This window comes from Rhinopithecus roxellana, chromosome 4, assembly GCF_007565055.1.
Source record: "Rhinopithecus roxellana isolate Shanxi Qingling chromosome 4, ASM756505v1, whole genome shotgun sequence".
NCBI classification, from domain to species: Eukaryota; Metazoa; Chordata; class Mammalia; order Primates; family Cercopithecidae; genus Rhinopithecus; species Rhinopithecus roxellana.
In genome coordinates, this window is record NC_044552.1 from 36,835,150 (window position 1) to 36,854,105 (window position 18,956).

The window sequence follows — 18,956 nt, forward strand, 5'->3', positions numbered from 1 at the left end:
ATAGGGCAGTAAAAGGGGCTGGGATTACATACAAAAAGAAAATTAATGCCTGAACTTTTTATAGTCTGCTCGATAAGTTGTAATTCTATTAACCTATTTGAGCTTCCCAACAACAGGCAAGCTCACACAGCAGCTAGGAGAATCACTGTGTCATACAAATAGAAACAGGCTCAGAGAGGAAGTCATTTGTTCTAGTTCTCACTAGGACAAATCTTGAAGGCTGGGGACAGTCTGAGTCGTCCTGCTCCCACGCTAAGCGCCTACAAGAGTGCCTTGCTATAACAACCACAACACCAATAATAATAACATTTAAAAACAGGTGTTCAGTAAGGACTTGCGGCATTAGAAACCCAGGAGGGAAGTGACGTTCGAGGAGGCGGAGAAAGCCGCGAAGCCGGCCTTCCCCACATCTTCCAGCACCTGCGCGCCTGAATGCGTCCCACTCAGGCCCAGACACAGGCTTCTTCTCCCCGGGTCCTGGTCCTGCATCCTCTCCCAGAGCCTCCGTCAGGGGGTGGGAAAGGACGTTGCCATAGGTCGCTGAGGGCACCATCTGCTCTCTTACTGGCCAAGGCCGTAAAAAGGTAGTCCTCCCATTCGTTAGGGGGCAAACCCCAGAAAGTCTATTGGCTGCGCCGTCCGCGAGCTTTGGTCTGCTTTGAAGGCTGGCTGCGGCTGCGAGAGGAGGGCGGGCGGGAGGCTCGCTGTTGTCGTGGTTACGCGGAGGCACGTGTGCAGCCCCGGAAGCGGCGCGGGGAAGCTGCTCCGCGCGCGCCGAGGGAGGAGGTGCCGCCCGGTTCGTTGGGGTCGGGCCCAGCTGGGCCATGGAGTTGTTGCCTCAGCCCGCGTCCCGCTGTCTTCTGCTTCTTCCCTTGCTGCTGCTGCTTCTGCTGGTGCCTGCCCCGGAGCTGGGCCCGAGCCAGGCCGGAGCTGAGGAGAACGACTGGGTTCGTCTGCCCAGCAAATGCGAAGGTGAGGAGGCGGGGCCCGTGGGGCGTATCCTGCCGGAGGGGCGGGCTCCAGAGGCGGCCCTTGCGGAGCAGCATCGGGGGCTGCAAGGTTCCGAGCTCTGCAGGGTCTCTTAGTTCGTTGAATATACTGTGCGCTGGAACGCCGCGGCGGACGAGAGGTCTGGTCCCGGTACCCCTGGAGTTCACACATTGGTAGAAACAAGCAATGATAATTCAGAGTAGGAGATGCCATGATAGGGGAGGTAGGTACAGAGCTTCCTTTCAGGGGCCGAGGGAGGAGCATCTGGTCTAGCCTGGAGTGGGGGAGGGGGTGGGTGAAGGCTGTGTGCAGAGGGGAGTCAGAGAAGGCTTCATACAGGAAGCACGAAGAGGCATTAGGAGTTAGCCTGGTGAAGAGAAGTGGAAACAGAGGGGCTCACTCAGAGGAAACTACAGAGGCAGAGGCCTGCCGGCTGAGAAGCCAAGAACGAGTTTGAGGAACTGAAAAGCTCCAGATGACTCGTCTTAGGGGAAAAGAACCTAAGACTTTCCCGTTTGTGCCCTCACTGCAACCCAATCTGTGTAGTTGTCTGTTGCACCCACTAACAGCTCCTCGAAGGCAGGGACTTTGTCTTAGATAACGCATTCACACAGTATCCGGTAGGCACTCAATAAATGTTTTGAGAATACAGAAGATTAAGTGGAGTACTGTGGGGGTGTGAGGAGGAGGATCTGGGTCTGAGGGGTCCTTTGGGGGAAAAGTAGAGCCTATGGGGAACTTGAAAGAAGATTTTAGGAGTATGGAGAAAAGGTGAGTCCCAAGGACGTAGGCGTTGAGGAACTACAGAGAGAGAGGGAGCTACCAGCGAGCCAGCTATAAAGGACCTATTTCTTTTTCCTCCCCTGCGTCCATCAGTTTTCTCCGCAGACCCTACAGTCATGCCTGCCTTCCCATCCCCGTAACCCTAGGGCCCCCAGAAAGTTGGCTGTGAATCTCTCATCTGAATTGAAAGCCTACATCAGGCCAGATGTTCCCTAAACACTGGAAAGTGGGTTTGGGGTAAGTTTGGGACACATAATCCTTCCATTAGAGAGATTAAAAGGCGATGCTTTAGAGATAAGCCGATTTCACTGGTGGGGCACCGAGTATGAGTTCAAGCCTGTGCCTTCCCTCTTTCTTTTCTTTCTTTCTTTTTTCTTTTCTTTTTTTTTTTTCTTGTGAGACGGCGTATTGCTATGTTTCCCAGGCTGGAATGCAGTGGTGTGATCTCGGCTCACTGCGACCTCTGCCTCCCAGGTTCAAACGATTTTCCTGTCTCAGCCTCCTGAGTAGCTGGGATTACAGGCGCATGCCACCATGCGCGGCTAATTTTTGTATTTTTAGTAGAGATGAGGTTTCACCATATTGGCTGGTCTCGAACTCCTGACCTCAAGTGATCAGCCCGCCTTGGGCTCCCAAAGTGCTGGGCTTACAGGCGTGAGCTTCAGCTTCTGGCCGCCCTTTCGCTTTTCCTCTAGTCCTGATAACCTTTTTTTGTGTGTAGCTGGGGGGATGAGTTTCACTCTTGTTGCCCAGGCTGGTGTGCAATGGCGCGATCTCGGCTCACCAGATCCTCCGGTGATCCGCCCGCCTCGGCCTCCCAACGTTTTGGGATTACAGGCATTAGCCACCGCACCCGGCCTTTTTTGTTTTTTGAGACGGAGTCTTGATCTGTCGCCCAGGCTGGAGTGCAGTGATGCGATCTGGACTCACTGCAACCTCCGCCTCCTGAGTTCACTCCATTCTCCTGCTGAGTAGCTGGGACTACAGGCACCTGCCACAATGCCTGGCTAATTTTTTGGGGTTTTTTTTCTGGTAGAGACGGGGTTTCACCATGTTAGCCAGGATGATCTCGATCTCCTGACCTCGTGATCCGCCCACCTCGGCTCCAAAGTGCTGGGATTACAGGTGTGAGCCACTGCGCCCGGCCTTTTTTTTTTTTTTGAGATGGAGTCTTCCTCTGTTGCCCAGTCTGGAGTGCAGTGGTGCGACCTTGGCTCACTGCAACCTCTGTCTCCGGGTTCAAGGATTCTTCTACCTCAGCCTCCCGAGTAGGTGGGACTACAGATGTGTGCCACCACTCCCGGCTATTTTTGGTAGAGACGGATTTTCACCGTGTTGGCCAGGCTGGTCTCGAATTCCTGACCTCGGGTGATCCGTCCACCTCAGCCTCCCAAAGTGCTGGAATTACAGGCTTGAGTCACCGCGCCTAGCCCTGCTGATAGCTTTTCAGGGTTTCACTTCCTCTTTTCTTTGTTTTCTGTCTTCTTCTTCTTCTTCTTCTTCTTCTTCTTCTTCTTCTTCTTCTTCTTCTTCTTCTTATTATTATTATTATTATTATTATTATTATTATTATTTTTGAGACGGAGTCTTGCTCTGTTGCCCAGGCTGGAATTATTATTATTTTTGAGACGGAGTCTTGCTCTGTTGCCCAGGCTGGAGTGCAGTGGTGCAACCTAGGCTCACTGCAACCTTTGCCTCCAGGATTCAAGCGATTCTCCTCCCTCAACCTCCCGAGTAGCTGGGATTACAGGCACCTGCCATCATGCCCGGGTAATTTTTTTTTTTTTTTTTTGAGACGGAGTCTCGCTCTGTGGCCCAGGCTGGAGTGCAGTGAAAAGAGTCTCGCTCTGTTGCCCAGGCTGGAGTGCAGTGGTCGGCTCACTGCAAGCTCCGCCTCCTGAGTTCAGGCTATTCTCCTGCCTCAGCTGGGACTACAGTAGCTGGGACTACAGGCGCCCACCACCACGCCCAGCTAATTTTTTTGTATTTTTAGTAGAGATGGGGTTTCACCATGTTAGCCAGGATGGTCTCGATCTCCTGATCTTGTGATCTGCCCGTCTCAGCCTCCCAAAGTGCTGGGATTATAGGCGTGAGCCACCACACCCGGCCATGCCTGGATAATTTTTGTATTTTTGTAGAGATGGAGTTTCACCATGTTGGCCAGGTTGGTCTTGAACTCCTGACCTCAGGTGATCCTCCCGCCTCAACCTTCCAAAGTGCTGGGATTACAGGCATGAGCCACCACACTCGGCCTGTATTCTGTCTTATTCTGATATCAAAGAGCCCATGCTGTCCCTCTTATTATTCTGATAACCTAAGAAGCTCACATTTATTCTCCTTAGGCAACGTTCACAGACTCACAGAAGCATAGAGATGCCCAAGATCTTAGAGATCATTCTAGCCTAACCTCATTTAGTAACTGGTGAAGATTAATTGAAAAGGGATTTGCAGTTACATGATGGCTTGGCAAACTTCAACCATTAGGTTCATCTTAATATTGTATTTGTTTGTATTTATTATTATTACACCTTTGTTATTAAATGCTGACTGTGTCTAGCCCACCAAGCCTGCCTCCTGGCTCAGTAGCCTGAGTAGAACAGGCCTCGGCACAGAGGAAGGAGAACCTGCCCGGAAAAAAAGAGTGGGTGGATGTCAGTGAGGGTCTGGGGTCTGTGCCATGAGTCTCCTCCGAGTCTGATTCTGGGTGGGATCCCCAGAGGAGGTCTTAAAGAGGTAATGTTTGGAAGAGCTGGAAAGCAAAGTTGTGTTTGATGGGTATAAGAGAGAAAGGATGTTCCAAACCTCCCTTTTCCCCACTCCTGGGGAGGGCGTGGGAGGAGGGACAAGTGGTGCCAGAAAAATGATGCGCCTGTGCAGAGTACGGGACAGAAGAGGGGAGGGAGCTCAGACGGTCCTGGATGGAGAGCTGGGGAGGTGGGACATCCCCAATTCATTGCAGACTTGAAGATCACCAGCTTATTACTTGGAATTTTTATGTGTTGCAAATTCTCCAAGCCATCGATGAATTTCACCAAGCAGGCCTCCAGGGGATGTATTTATTCTTGTGGTAAATTGGTATTCTACCAGACTGTGTTGTCAGTGTTAAAACTGCTGATGGCATTTAGCCTGCAGACTGGTATTCCATTCAGAGGCATCAGAAGACGGTCGCTATCAACAAGATTTATCAAGCATCCAACATATATCAAGTCATAGGCTAAGGAAATACAGAAAAAAATCTAATACATAATGCACATTTTGGGGACCCTTGTGGTCTTTGTGGAGAGACACATGAAATGACCAAGGGTCCTTAGGGATGGATCCTGCAGAGTCCCAGAGTGAAATCTAGAGCAATTGGCATTAGTGCAGAATGGCTTCCTGGGGGAGAGGCTTATAATGTGAGGTGGGCACGATCGGCAGAGAAGCCCTTAGAAGGCATTAAATATTTTCCTAGGGCTTCAGGCACTTCACACTCTCGGTGGTAGCACTGTAGCACTCCTTAGTTATTTGTCTACACCTTTATCTGTTCCATTAGACTGAGTATCTGGAAGGGAGGGGACCTTGTTTTCATCTCTGTATCCCCAGGCTGACACATAGGAGTTGCCTAATACCTGTTTGAGGAAGGGTAAGAGGAAATGAGAAAATAAATGTGCGGAGACAGTAGGAACAAGAGCTCTCTGGAGGGCATGGAGCAAATTAACTTGGTAGAAATAGAGAGCTGATGTTGGAACACATATGAAATCAAGTAATATAACAACTATAAAAGACGTTTTGGGGGCAGTTAAGGAAATCTGAATATGAACTACTGGGTGACGTTGGAATTGTTAATTTTCCAAGTGTCATAATTGTTCTTTGGTTATGTAGGAGAAGGTCCTTGCTTTCAGGAGATACATGATGATATATTTACGGCAAAAGGTCATTTTTGCCACTTACTCTCAAGATGGTGTAGCAAAAATAATGTATATATTGTTGAGATATTATATATTGGAGACAGAATGTGGCAAACTATTAACAACTGTTGAATACAAGTGGAAGGTATTCATTGTGTTCTTTCAGCTTTTCTGTATGTATGCAATTTTAGAAAGTAAAATGATAGGCCCTGGTATGGTGGCTCATGCCTGTAATCCCAGCAGTTTGCAAGGCCGAGGTGGGTGGATCGCTTGAGGTCAGGAGTTCGAGACCAGCCTACCCAACAAGATGAAACCCTGTCTCTACTAAAAGTACAAAATTAGCCGGGCATGATGGTGCATGCTTGTAATCCCAGCTACTTGGGAGGCTGAGGCAGGAGAATCACTTGAACCCAGGAGCTGAGATCTCACCATTGTACTCTAGCCTGGGCAACAAGAGCAAAACTCTATCTTGAAAAAAAAGGGATACGAAGAACAATTGCTTAAGGGCAGGATTTGTAGTAAGTACATGCTCTGACACAAGACACAGTAGATAAAATAGAAATCCTAGAGGCATTCCTAGAACTGGGGTTAATCAGAAGTCAACATGGCATATTAGCATCCAAGATGGAGTTGCTTTAGCCTCCACAGGTTCTAACTCCTTCCCTGCCTTGAGTGTTGATTTTGGTCCTCCAGTCTAGGAAAGGATGCGCACCTGGATCTGTTTTGCTGGGAGCTGGCCTCCCATTAGACTCATGTGCACTCAGTGGGCTGTGCTACCTCCCTCCCCCAGTGTGTAAATATGTTGCTGTGGAGCTGAAGTCAGCCTTTGAGGAAACCGGCAAGACGAAGGAGGTGATTGGCACGGGCTATGGCATCCTGGACCAGAAGGCCTCTGGAGTCAAATACACCAAGTCGTAAGTGAATGGGGACTCACTGGCCTGGCCTGCATTGCTGCTAGAGGCTTCAGGGGCTTGGAGTTCCCTTCTCCTAACTAGGCAAACCCCCTACAGGGGCATCAGTTGTAACCAATACCTGAGTTTGCCCACTGGTTTTGTCCCCAACTAATTGGATGACCTGCAAAAATCTCTTAACTTCTTTATGCTTCAGCAGATTTCTCATCTCTAAAAGCAAGACTGTTGGACTATATCATTGATTCTCAGACGCTTGGATTTCACAGACCATTTCAAGTTTTTTTTTGAGATAGAGTTTCACTCTTGTTGCCCAGGCTGGAGTGCAATGGCATGATCTTGGCTCACCACAACCTCTGCCCCCCAGGTTCAAGAGATTTTCCTGCCTCAGCCTCCCAAGTAGCTGAGATTACTGGCATGTGCCACCACACCCAGCTAATTTTCTGTATTTTTTTAGTAGAGATGTAGTTTCACCATGTTGGTCAGGCTGGTCTCGAACTCGACCTCAGATGATCCGCCTGCCTCGGCCTCCCAAAGTGCTGGGATTACAGGTGGGAGCCACCACACCCGGCCGCAGTGCAATTTTTTAAAAACGTTAGTAATGGGATTATCAACTTTTTTTTTGCCAAGTATAAATATATTTTTTAAAAACCCAATTCAGGGGCCGGGCGCGGTGGCTCAAGCCTGTAATCCCAGCACTTTGGGGGGCCGAGGCGGGTGGATCACGAGGTCAGGAGATCGAGACCATCCTGGCTAACATGGTGAAACCCCGTCTCTACTAAAAAAATACAAAAAACTAGCCGGGTGAGGTGGCGGGCGCCTGTAGTCCCAGCTACTCGGGAGGCTGAGGCAGGAGAATGGTGTAAACCCGGGAGGCGGAGCTTGCAGTGAGCTGAGATCCGGCCACTGCACTCTAGCCTGGGCGACAGAGCGAGACTGTCTCAAAAAAAAAAAAAAAAAAACCAATTCTGTCAGCTGTGATCATCCCTTCAAAGAGAATATTTTACCATCAAAATTTAATATATTTTGCTTTATCAAAAAATCTAAATATTGAATCATTTAGCTTTATAAAAAATTCCTTCCTAGGCTGGGCGCGGTGGCTCAAGCCTGTAATCCCAGCACTTTGGGAGGCCGAGACGGGCGGATCACGAGGTCAGGAGATCGAGACCATCCTGGCCAACACGGTGAAACCCCGTCTCTACTAAAAATACAAAAACTAGCCGGGCGAAGTGGCGGGCGCCTGTAGTCCCAGCTACTCGGGAGGCTGAGGCAGGAGAATGGCGTAAACCCGGGAGGCGGAGCTTGCAGTGAGCTGAGATCTGGCCACTGCACTCCAGTCCAGGCGACAGAGCGAGACTCCGCCTCAAAAAAAAAAAAAAAAAAAAAAAAAAAAAAAAAAAAAATCCTTCCCTTAGAGCTGTTAAAATTTTGTCTCTCTGGTCTGTATTCCAGCATTTCAGATCCCCCAGACCAGATGACCTATCTTCCTTCCAGCTCTGACTCACTTCCCGTTGGTGAGATGTGCAGGTGTTGGGGCACAGGGCTGGAGGGACAGACCACTAACCCACTGGGGCTAGGAGGGGAACTCAGTTCCTCTCGTCCTGCTATCTTGGCAGGGACTTGCGGTTAATCGAAGTCACTGAGACCATTTGCAAGAGGCTCCTGGATTATAGCCTGCACAAGGAGAGGACCGGCAGCAACCGATTTGCCAAGGTTGGATTTGGGATTGTCCTTCCTCTGCTCTGGGGCCAGGCTGCATGTATCTTAGTGTGTCTGCTGGTGTGAGTGTGATTTGAAGATCACCACCGGGAGCTTCCCTCCTTGCCTCTTCCCATTCTTTGATTGCCGTTTGCCCTCCTCCCCTCCTGAGTGGCCTGACTTTTCAGGCACATGCATGAGGGTCTAGGCCTGTCCATGAGGGTCCTGCTTCAATCTCAGACACAGGCAGAAATGCTCCACAGTTGCTGCCCTCATGGGAACCTAAAGACACTAGAGAGGGAGAACTTAGCAAGATCCAGGATGTGCAGAAAGGTGGAGGTTTAGGCGCGGTATCAGAGGACACCTGGGGTGAGTGACTGCCCAGTCCCATCTCGGGGCCCACACAGCACCTCCCACAACCCCACTGGGGTGCCTGTGTGACATCCCATGTACTCAGTATGTGCACGAGTGCTTCTCTCTCTGGAGAATGAGCTGCTTACAACAAGACCCATACTGCTTCCTCTCTACATCTTCAGTGCCTGGCACAGGGTAAGATAGTTGCCACCCACATTTTTCTTTTTTTTCTTTTCTTTTCTTTTTTTTTTTTTTTGAGACGGAGTCTCGCTGTCACCCAGGCTGGAGTACAGTGGCCGGATCTCAGCTCACTGCAAGCTCCGCCTCCCGGGTTCACGCCATTCTCCTGCCTCAGCCTCCCGAGTAGCTGGGACTACAGGCGCCGGCCACCACGCCCAGCTAGTTTTTGTATTTTTTAGTAGAGGCGGGGTTTCACCGTATTAGCCAGGATGGTCTCGATCTCCTGACCTCGTGATGCGCCCGTCTCGGCCTCCAAAGTGCTGGGATTACAGGCTTGAGCCACCGCGCCCGGCCAGCCACCCACATTTTTCTACCTAAGTTTCTTTCTAGCAAAGGATACCATTCATAAACTCCTGGGATACCTAAGGGTATAGTCTCAAGCAGCAAAAATTTGTATGAATTTTGCAGTCTACTCAGTAATAAATCTGTGTTTGCTTTAATAAAAAGTGTTTAAGTATTATTTTTCATAGCCAAAAGTGAGAAACAATCTAACTCCACCAATAGGGGATTAAATACGTTGATCTGGCCGTTTGGTGAACTAGTATGCGGCTGGAAACAAAGAATGGGGAGGCTCTTTAGGAACTGAATTAAATTGATCTTCAAGGTTTTTATTTGTTTTGGAGACAGTATTACTCTGTTGCCCAACCTGGAGTGCAGGATCTCAGCTCATTGCAGCCTCCACCTTCCAGATTCAAGCGATTCTCCCACCGCAGCCTCCTGAGTCGTTGGGTACTACCCACCACCACGCCCAGCTAATTTTTGTATTTTTAGTAGAGACGGGATTTCACCGTGCTGGCCGGGCAGGTCTCAAACTCTTGACCTCAGGTGATCAGCCCACCTTGGCCTCTCAAAGTGCTGGGATTACAGGCATGAGCCACCATGCCCACCCCTTCAAGGTATAAGTAAAAAGGGCAAGTGCAAAATAGTGTGTATGCTACACCACTGTTTGTGTAAAAAGAGGCTGGGGGGAGGATATATTTAGATGTTGGTATTTGTATGAGTTATCTCTGGGAAAATAGAGGAAATGGATAGTATGTTTTATTTTTGGATAAGACCTAGGTAGCTAACAGAGATAGTTTTCACAGAATAAAGGGTCTACGTGCCTTGGCTGTGCCTTTTTCCCATTGAGAAAAGACACAACCCAGGAAGAATGGAACAGCAGGTCTGGATCTGTGGGAGTGTGTCCAGCCATAGTGAGGGGAAAAAGCTAAGACAAACCTATTTCCTGGAAAAGCATGCATAAAGCCAAAAGGCCTGAGGGCAGCCACAGGTCTTTTTGAAAGGATGAGGTGTCCAGAGGCAGGTCAAGGGGTATATGTGCAGGGGTTGTGGGAAGCAGGCCTAAAAGAGGGGAGAGGAAGGTCAGGTCAAGGATGAGGCCAGGTGCAGTGGCTCACATCTGTAATCCCAGCACTTTGGGAGGCTGAGGCGAGTGGAACACTTGAGGCCAGGAGTTCGAGACCAACACGACAAAACCTCATCTCTACAAAAATTAGCTAGGCGTGGAGGCTGAGGCAGGAAAATCGCTTGAACCTGGGAGGCAGAGGTTGCAGTGAGCTGAGACACTCCAACCTGGGTGACAGAGTGAGACTCCTTCTCAAAAAAAAAAAAAAAAAAAAAAGGATGAGGATCCTTAGAGGGCATTGGGCATTGATCTCACAGCTGAGTTCGTAGGCACCACTGGGACAGGAGGGTAGTGGGGAAAGAAGGGAGCTCCACCTCCCATGTCTGGTCGCTTCTTCCAGGGCATGTCAGAGACCTTTGAGACATTACACAACCTGGTACACAAAGGGGTCAAGGTGGTGATGGACATCCCCTATGAGCTGTGGAACGAGACTTCTGCAGAGGTGGCTGACCTCAAGAAGCAGGTACAGGCCCTTCAGCCCTTGGAAGGGTTGCTGTGCCCAGTGAGGGGCCGGTGGGGATTGGGTCTGCTCTGAGGAAGGCCACCCAGGCCAGGGTGGCTTTGGTCAGGTCATTTCACCTCTCTGGCCTCAGTTTCCTTAGGTGAACCACTGCCACTGCCTACCTTGCAGTGGGTTGCGAGGCTTAGCTGAGCTCCTCTAGGAGTGAGTAAGGTGCTGGGGCTTTGCCAACATGAGGTGTTATGATTAACAGTGCGACGTGCTGGTGGAAGAGTTTGAGGAAGTGATCGAGGACTGGTACAGGAACCACCAGGAGGAAGACCTGACTGAATTCCTCTGCGCCAACCACGTGCTGAAGGGAAAAGACACCAGTGAGTTTGGGAAAGGAAGGGCAGGTTCGCTCTGGATGATTTGTTTGCTCTCCCTCAGGGGCGGTGGGTAGGAGGAGAAACAGAGGGCACCAGAGGGCATTGTAGGATCTCTGCCCTCGGAAGGCTTGCTTGGCAAGACATGGTGGAAATAAGAGTCACTGAAACCAGGTGCAGAATGATGAGCAGACAAGTCAGATGCCCCCAGAGGGGCCTGGTGGCCACAGCGAGAGGCAGGAGGCAGGGATGCTGATGTGAAGCACAGTCCCAGTTGCTACTCCTACGGCTCCCTGCTCATTGCTCCTCATCCAGCACCCCAGCCCTGAGGCACTTCTGTTGAGAGTCTCTCTCCTCCACACCCTAGGTTGCCTGGCAGAGCAGTGGTCCGGCAAGAAGGGAGACACAGCTTCCCTGGGAGGGAAGAAGTCCAAGAAGAAGAGCAGCAGGGCCAAGGCAGCAGGCGGCAGGAGTAGCAGCAGCAAACAAAGGAAGGAGCTGGGTGGCCTTGAGGGAGACCTCAGCCCCGAGGAGGATGAGGGCATCCAGAAGGCATCCCCTCTAACACACAGCCCCCCTGATGAGCTCTGAGCCCACCCAGCGTCCTCTGTGCTGAGACCTCTGATTTTGAAGCTGAGGAGTCGGGGGCATGGCTCTGGCAGGCCAGGATGGCCCCGCAGGCTTCAGGCCCTCCTTGTCTTGGCTGTGCCGTCTTCTTCCAAGGAAAGACACAAGCCCCAGGAAGAACTCAGGAGCCGCCATGGGTAGCCTACGCCGGCCTTTCCCGTCCCCATATGTTTCTCTCCTGACCCGGGGTTCAGGCAGGCTTTGTGGTTTCGGGACTGCAAGGACTCCAGTATGAACTCAGGAGGGGCAGGTGTCAGAACCGGGCACCAGGACTGGAGCCCTTCCGGAGCCCAAGCTCACCTCACCTCAATCCTCCCCCACAGGGAACTGAGACAGCAGCCCCCCATGGCTACTGTCTGCTCATCCCTCCTGTGGACACCTTGCACTCTGCCTGGCCCTCCCCAGGGCCCAAAGAGTAAAAATGTTCTGATTCTGATTTCTGAGTCCTCTACAGCCCTCGGAGGTGCCCTGGAGCCTCGTGTTCTTTCCTGCCCCTTGACTTCCAGCCCGTCGGACTGAGGAGTGGGAGGCTAAACCCACCCACTCTCGGGAGCAGCAAGTGCAGGGAAGGCCCAGGGTTGTCTTGGGGTGAGGGGAGGCTTGGGCATAGGATGAGGCCCAGGGCAGTGCGCTGACCTTACGCTGCTCCGTTGTGTCCTGGGCGCCTGGTTGCCCTTCTTCCCTCCCTCTGTCCTACTGCTTCTCTTCCCAGGGCCTCCCATTTGTTGTGTAAAGTGCAGTGTTTGCCCGGCCAGCTCCCGCCCCTGCTTCTACTTCCACCTGGCCCTGCCTGTTGGTTTTGAACCTTGTTCTCTGATGACCACACTTGATCACTCTGATGTTCCTAGCTGTCGTACCTGGAGTGCAATTGAGAGGACACCAGGCTCCCAACACTACCTGGTCACACCATGTTCCTCAGGGCTGGGGGAGGAGCAGGGATGCTGGCCTCTAGGGAGAAGGGGTGGGAAGCTCAGGCACCTCCCAGTTTGTCCTGAAGGCAGGGATCAGGGCAGTTGGTACAGTATTGATGACAATTGTATGTATTCACAGTGCTTTAACTTTTACCACACTCTTGTGAGGTGTGCTGTTAGCCTCATTGTGTAGAGGAGAAAACAGGCTAGAATCAAGTGATATGCTTGGAGTCAGAGTCCTGCTGTTAAGGAGTGGTATAGCTGGGATGTAGACACTGGTGTTCAGATTGAAAATCCATGGTACTTCCACTCGTCACACCTGCCAGGGCCTCTTACCCCAACCCCTGGCACTGACAGTATGAGTCATATTGAACTGGTTTGGTTTCTTGGCCTTAACCTGTCACCATCACCAAGAGTCTTTTTTTTGGACACGGAATCTCACTCTGTTGCCCAGGCTGGAGTGCAGTGGTGCGATCTTGGCTCACTTCAACGTCGGCCTCCTGGGTTCAAGCAATTTTTTGCCTTAGCCTCCCAAGTAGCTGGGATTACAGGCGCCTGCCACCATGCCTGGCTAATTTTTTGTATTTTTAGTAGAGATGGGGTTTCACCATCTTGGCCAGGATAGTCTTGAACTCCTGACCTTGTGATCCACCCATCTCAGCTTCCCAAAATGTTGGGATTACAGGCGGGAGCCACTGCACCTGGCCTAACCACCACCAAGATTCTTAAAAGGCAAATAGGAAGCAGCTGTGGCTTCTTGGAAGGAAAGAATGACAGCAAGTTTGCTGTGCTCGCACCAGATGTCCTGTGAGCACCCACACTGCAACTCTACCTCACACTTCCAAGCCGGGCCCAGTGGGTAGGAGGGATACACTGCTGAAGCCTCCCTGCGTCCAGTGCAGCGGCTTTGGGGGCCAAACTGGGAGTGAGGGGACCCCTCATTGCCTGGTCTCAGCCTCTCCCCCTCCATCAGGTTAGGGCAGCCAAGGCCATAGAGTGGAGCAGAATGGAATCTGTCTCTCCTTTGGCTATTGAGGATGACGCCAGGTCTTGGGAAAATGATACTGTCTTGTTCCAGTTCGCACCTCTGTGTCTCCAAGACTGATGTTCCCCTTGATAAAGGGGCTGGTGAGCAGTGAGATTCCATTCCAGATGTAGGTCTTGTCCTGGACTTTGAGCGTAGAAGATGGCTGGGGGTGAGGTAGGGGGGCTGGCACCCAGGGCAGGGATCTGTTTGCTGCCCCCTGAACTGTCTAGGATTTGGTGGCCGGTCTCTGATTCCATTCTATCACTAACAGCACTTAGGGGCCTGGCTTGTATCCCTAGAGCTTCATTGATTGTTTTTTTGTTTTGTTTTGGGTCTTTTTTTTTTTTGAGACAGTCTCACTCTGTTGCCCAGGCTGGAGTGCAATGTCACAGTCTCGGCTCACTGCAACCTCCGTCCGCTTCTTGGGTTCAAGCGATTCTCTGCTTCAGCCTCCCAGGTAGCTGGAATTACAGGCGCCCACCACCACACTCAGCTAATTTTTGTATTTTCAGGAGAGATGGGGTTTCGCCATGTTGGCCAGGCTGGTCTCTAACTCCTGACCTCAAGTGATCCACCCTCCTTGACCTCCCAAAGTGCTGGGATTACAGGCATGAACTACTATGCCTGGCGCTTCCCCCCTACCTTTCTTTTTTGGAACAGGGTCTCCCTTTGTCGACAGGCTGGAGTGCAGTGGTGTGATCATGACTCACTGCAGCCTCAACCTCCCAGGCTCAAGTGATCCTCCTGAATAGTTGGGACCATAGGTATGCACCACTGTACCTGGCTAATTTTAAAATTTTATTTTTTGTATACCAGGTGTGGAGGCTCACACCCGTAATCCCAGCACTTTGGGAGATGAAGGCTGGAGGATCGCTTGAACCCAGGAGTTTAAGACTAACCGAGGCAACATAGTGAGACTTTGTCTAAAAAAGAAAAAATTATTTAAATACTTTTTTTTTTGTTTGCAACAGAGTCTCACTCTGTCACTCAGGCTGGAGTGCACTGGCACAATCGTGGCTCACTGCAACTTCTCCCTCCCGGGTTCAGGTGATTCTCCTGCCTCAGCCTCCCAAGTAGCTGGGATTACAGGCACACACAACCATGCCTGGCTAATGTTTGTATTTTTAATAGAGACGGGCTTTCACCATAATGGCCAGGCTGATCTTGAACTCCTTACCTCAAATGATCCACCCACCTTGGCCTCCCAAAGTGCTAGGATTACAGGTATGAACCTCTGTACCCAGCCAATAATTTTTAAAATTTAATTTTTGGGCCTGGTGTGGTTCCAGCCTCTTATTCGGGAGGCTGAGGCAGGAGAATTGCTTGAATCCAGAAGGCGGAGGTTGCAGTGAGCTGAGATTGCACCATTGCACTCCAGCCTGGGCGACAGAGACTCCATCCCCCCCGACCAAAAAAAAAAAAAAAAAAAAAATGTTTAGCAACAGGGTCTCCACATGTTGGCCAGGCTGGTCTTAAACTCCTGGACTCAAGCAATCCTCCCATCTCGGCCTCCCAGAGTGCTTGTGATTGCAGATGTGAGCCACCGTGCCTGGCCTCGCTGATTTTTAAAGTAGAACAAGGTAAAGATCTAACCCCTGAGCCAGGTGCAGTGGCTCACGGCTGTAATCCCAGCACTTTGGGAGGCCAAGGTGGGCGGATCACCTGAGGTCAGGAGTTCGAGACCAGCCTGACCAATATCGAGAAATCCTGTCTCTACTAAAAATATAAAATTAGCTGGGCATGGTGGTACATGCCTGTAATACCAGCTACTTGGGTGGCTGAGGCAGGAGAATTGCTTGAACCCGGGAGGTGGAGGTTGCAGTGAGCCAAGATCACACCACTGCACTCCAGCCTGGGTAACAGCGGGACACTCCATCTCAAAAAAAAAAAAAAAAAAAAACTCTTTACTGAGGTGTTGGCCCAGTGGCCCAATCCCTGACCCAGACTTGAGGGCAGGCGGTATTGTCACTGCTTTGCTCTTTGACCTGTGTTAACTGTATGATGAGTCACTTCCTTGCCTCCCAAAGGCCAGGCTTGTTGCACACTCACTAGCTCTTCACCCAGCCCACCCGGCAGCAGCTTATTCTGGTCCTGCCTAGAAAGGCAGAATGCAGGAAACCTGACTTTCCAGGGTTTTTTCTTTCTGCTGTTTTTTTTTTTTTTTTTTTTTTGGAGTCTGAGTCTGCTCTGTCGCCCAGGCTGGAGTGCAGTGGCACAATCTCGGCTTACTGCAAGCTCGGCCTCCCAGGTTCACGCCGTTCTCCTGCCTCAGCCTCCAGAGTAGCTGGGACTACCAGTGCCTGCCACCACACCTGGATAATTTTTTGTTGTTTTTTTTTTGTTTTTAGTACAGATGGGGTTTCACCATGTTAGCCAGGATGGTTTCGATCTCCTGACCTTGGGATCTGCCCGCCTCAGCCTCCCAAAGTGCTAGGATTACAGGCGTGAGCCACTATGCCCAGCTTTTTTTTTTTTTCTTCTTCTTTTGAGACAGGGTCACCCTCTGTTGCCCAGGCTGGAACGTTGTGGCATGATCATGACTCAATGCAACTTCAACCTCCCAGACTCAAGCAATCCTCCCACCTCAGCCTCCTGACTAGCTGGGACTACAGGTACAGAGGCGCACGCTACCATGTGCAGCTAAGTTTTTCTGGGTCTTTTTCTTTATTTTTTTGAGATGGAGTCTCACTCTGTCACCCAGACAGGAGTGCAGTGGCGCAATCTTGGCTCACTGCAGCCTTCACCTCCCGGGTTCAAGTAATTCTGTCTCAGCCTCCCAAGTAGCTGGGACTACAGGTGCGTGCCACCACACCTGGCTAATTTTTGTATATTTAGTAGAGACAGGGTTTCACCATATTGGTCAGGCTGGTCTCAAACTCCTGACCTCAGGTGATCCACCTGCCTTGGCCTCCCAAAGTGCTGGGTGGGATTACAGGCATGAGCCACCATGCCCAGACTATTTTTTCTGTTTTTTGTTTTGTTTTCTTTTTCTTTTTTGTAGAGATGCGGTTTTGCTATGTTGCCCAGGCTGGTCTCACACTCCTGGGCTCAAGCAGTCCTCCCACTTCGGCCTCCCAAGGTTTTGGAATTACAGGCGTGTGGCTTTTCTCCCCACCACACAAGCCTTTTCGAACTTGGGTGTTGCCTCCCACTTTCCTATACCCCTTCCCATCCATGGCTTGTTTTTGTTTTGATTCAGAACAGGTAGAAATTAATTTACCTGATATCCAGATATTCATACAGATGAATTTCTACCTGTTCTGAATCAAAACACAAGCCATGTGCAGTGCATGCCTGTAGTCCCAGCTACTTGGAAGGTGGCTTGAGAGGATCACTTGAGTCCAGGAGTTCCAGTCCAGCCTGAGCAACACAGACCCTCATCTCTAGAAAGCGAATAAAACACCAAAACAACCAGGATGTTTCCCATTCACATTCCCCTTAAGTGTGGAGACTTACACTGATCACATCACTGCACTCCAGCCTGGGTAACAGACTGAGACCCTGTCTCAAGAAACAAAACGAAACAAAAAACCTGCCTGTAATAAAGTGTGAAATTGGCCGGGCGCGGTGGCTCAAGCCTGTAATCCCAGCACTTTGGGAGGCCGAGACGGGCGGATCACGAGGTCAGGAGATCGAGACCATCCTGGCTAACACTGTGAAACCCCGTCTCTACTAAAAAATACAAAAGCTAGCCGGGCGAGGTGGCGGGCGCCTGTAGTCCCAGCTACTCGGGCAGGAGAATGGCGTGAACCCAGGAGGCGGAGCTTGCAGTGAGCTGAGATCCGGCCACTGCACTCCAGCCCCAGCGACAGAGTGAGACTCCGTCTCAAAAAAATAAATAAATAAATAAATAAATAAATAAATAAATAAATAAATAAATAAAAATAAAGTGTGAAATTGTAAAAAGAACCTCCCTCTGTTTTGAAAAGTGTTCTATTTGTATAAATGTATAGGGCACAGGTATAATCAGGTAAGGGTACTGCCTGCGCTCAAGGTAACCTGATTTCAGTCCTCCTATCAGAAGCCTCATTAGAACACAATTCTGAACTCAACTCACCTGGACATGAGAGTCGCCTAGAACAGTTGCTAAACATACAGATGTCTGGGCCTACCTCAGACTTGCTGGGTTGAGAACTGGGAGTCTGCATGCTTAGCAAACATCTCTCATGGTCCTTAAGAAGAGGCAGCTAGAACTCACTTCACCAAGATAAACCCAGGGTGTTGTCCTAAGAGGGGGAAGGACTTCAGTGAATTTACATTGAGTCAAGGTCTTGTCCTCAGAAACATAAACAGCAGAATGGCTCCATCTCTGTTGGAGACTTCCATCAACTAGAACCACGAGGACTGATGGACAGACCACAAGGCCAGTTTTTTCCAGTTCAATGATTAAAAGAACCACAGATGACTGAACATGGCGGTTCACGCCTGTAATCCCAGCCCTTTGGGAGCCCAAGGCGGGTGGATCATGAGATATAGGAGTTCGAGACTAGCCTGGCCAATATGGTAAAACCCTGTCTCTAAAGATACAAAAAATTAGCTGGGCATGGTGGCGCATGCCTGTAATCCCAACTACTCAGGAGACTGAGGCAGAAGAATGACTCGAACCTGGGAGGCGGAGGTTGCAGTGAACCGAGATCATGCTGTTGCACTCCAGCCTGGGCAATAGGCAAGACTCTGTCTGGAAAAAAAAAAAAAATAGGCTCAGATAGTAAAATCTCAGGAGTGCTGCATCAGGGCTTCTGTATTCATTTGAAAGGGCAGGTCCTAGGAGGCAGGGTCCTCTCCTTACTTGGAGACTGCTAGGTGGAATTTCCATAGATCTTTATGCAAGTTAGGAAAAGGTGCTCTTCACAACTTTAACTTCCATCTGTCAGAAAATTGTTTTGCCAGGTGTAGGGGCTCACACCTGTAATCCCATCTCTTTGGGAGGTTGAGGCGGGTGGATCACCTGAGGTCAGGAGTTCGAGACCAACCTGGCCAACTTGGTGAAACCTCATCTCTACTAAACTACAAAAATTTAGTAGTTTTTGTACTACTAATTTGGTGTGATGGCATGCGTCCGTAATCTCAGCTACTTGGGAGGCTGAGGCAGGGGAATTGCTTGGACCTCCTGCCACTGCATTCCAGCCTGGGTGACAGTGAGACTCTGTCTACAAAAAAAAAAAAAAAAGAAAATTGTTTTAATTACCTTTGTTAGAATAAGACACTTGACTGAATGCGTGCCAGCAAATTATCTCATAAATCTGCAAACCCATGAGGTTTGTCCTGTGAGTGGGAGCCCCACACTCCCCTCTAGTGTGG

At 50.2% G+C, this 18,956-nt stretch overlaps 1 protein-coding gene across 1 annotated transcript; it reads left to right on the forward strand.

Annotated features, from left to right (window-relative positions):
* Positions 1 to 383: 383 nt before the first annotated feature.
* CNPY3 (canopy FGF signaling regulator 3) lies at positions 384 to 12,176 on the forward strand. The gene is made up of 6 exons (XM_010369683.2): positions 384 to 972; positions 6,451 to 6,574; positions 8,185 to 8,281; positions 10,606 to 10,728; positions 10,979 to 11,096; positions 11,458 to 12,176. Exons 1-6 carry the CDS (start codon positions 825 to 827, stop codon positions 11,679 to 11,681), a joined length of 834 nt encoding a protein of 277 aa, XP_010367985.1. The 5' UTR covers positions 384 to 824; the 3' UTR covers positions 11,682 to 12,176.
* The last annotated feature ends 6,780 nt before the right edge of the window (positions 12,177 to 18,956 follow it).

Bases quoted from the DNA above. Each gene is read 5' to 3' on its own strand.
- CNPY3 (XM_010369683.2), top strand. From the start codon at position 825: ATGGAGTTGTTGCCTCAGCCCGCGTCCCGCTGTCTTCTGCTTCTTCCC. The intron at 6,575-8,184 runs GTAAGTGAATGG...CTATCTTGGCAG, and splicing joins GGAGTCAAATACACCAAGTC to GGACTTGCGGTTAATCGAAG. The intron at 10,729-10,978 runs GTACAGGCCCTT...TATGATTAACAG, and splicing joins TGGCTGACCTCAAGAAGCAG to TGCGACGTGCTGGTGGAAGA.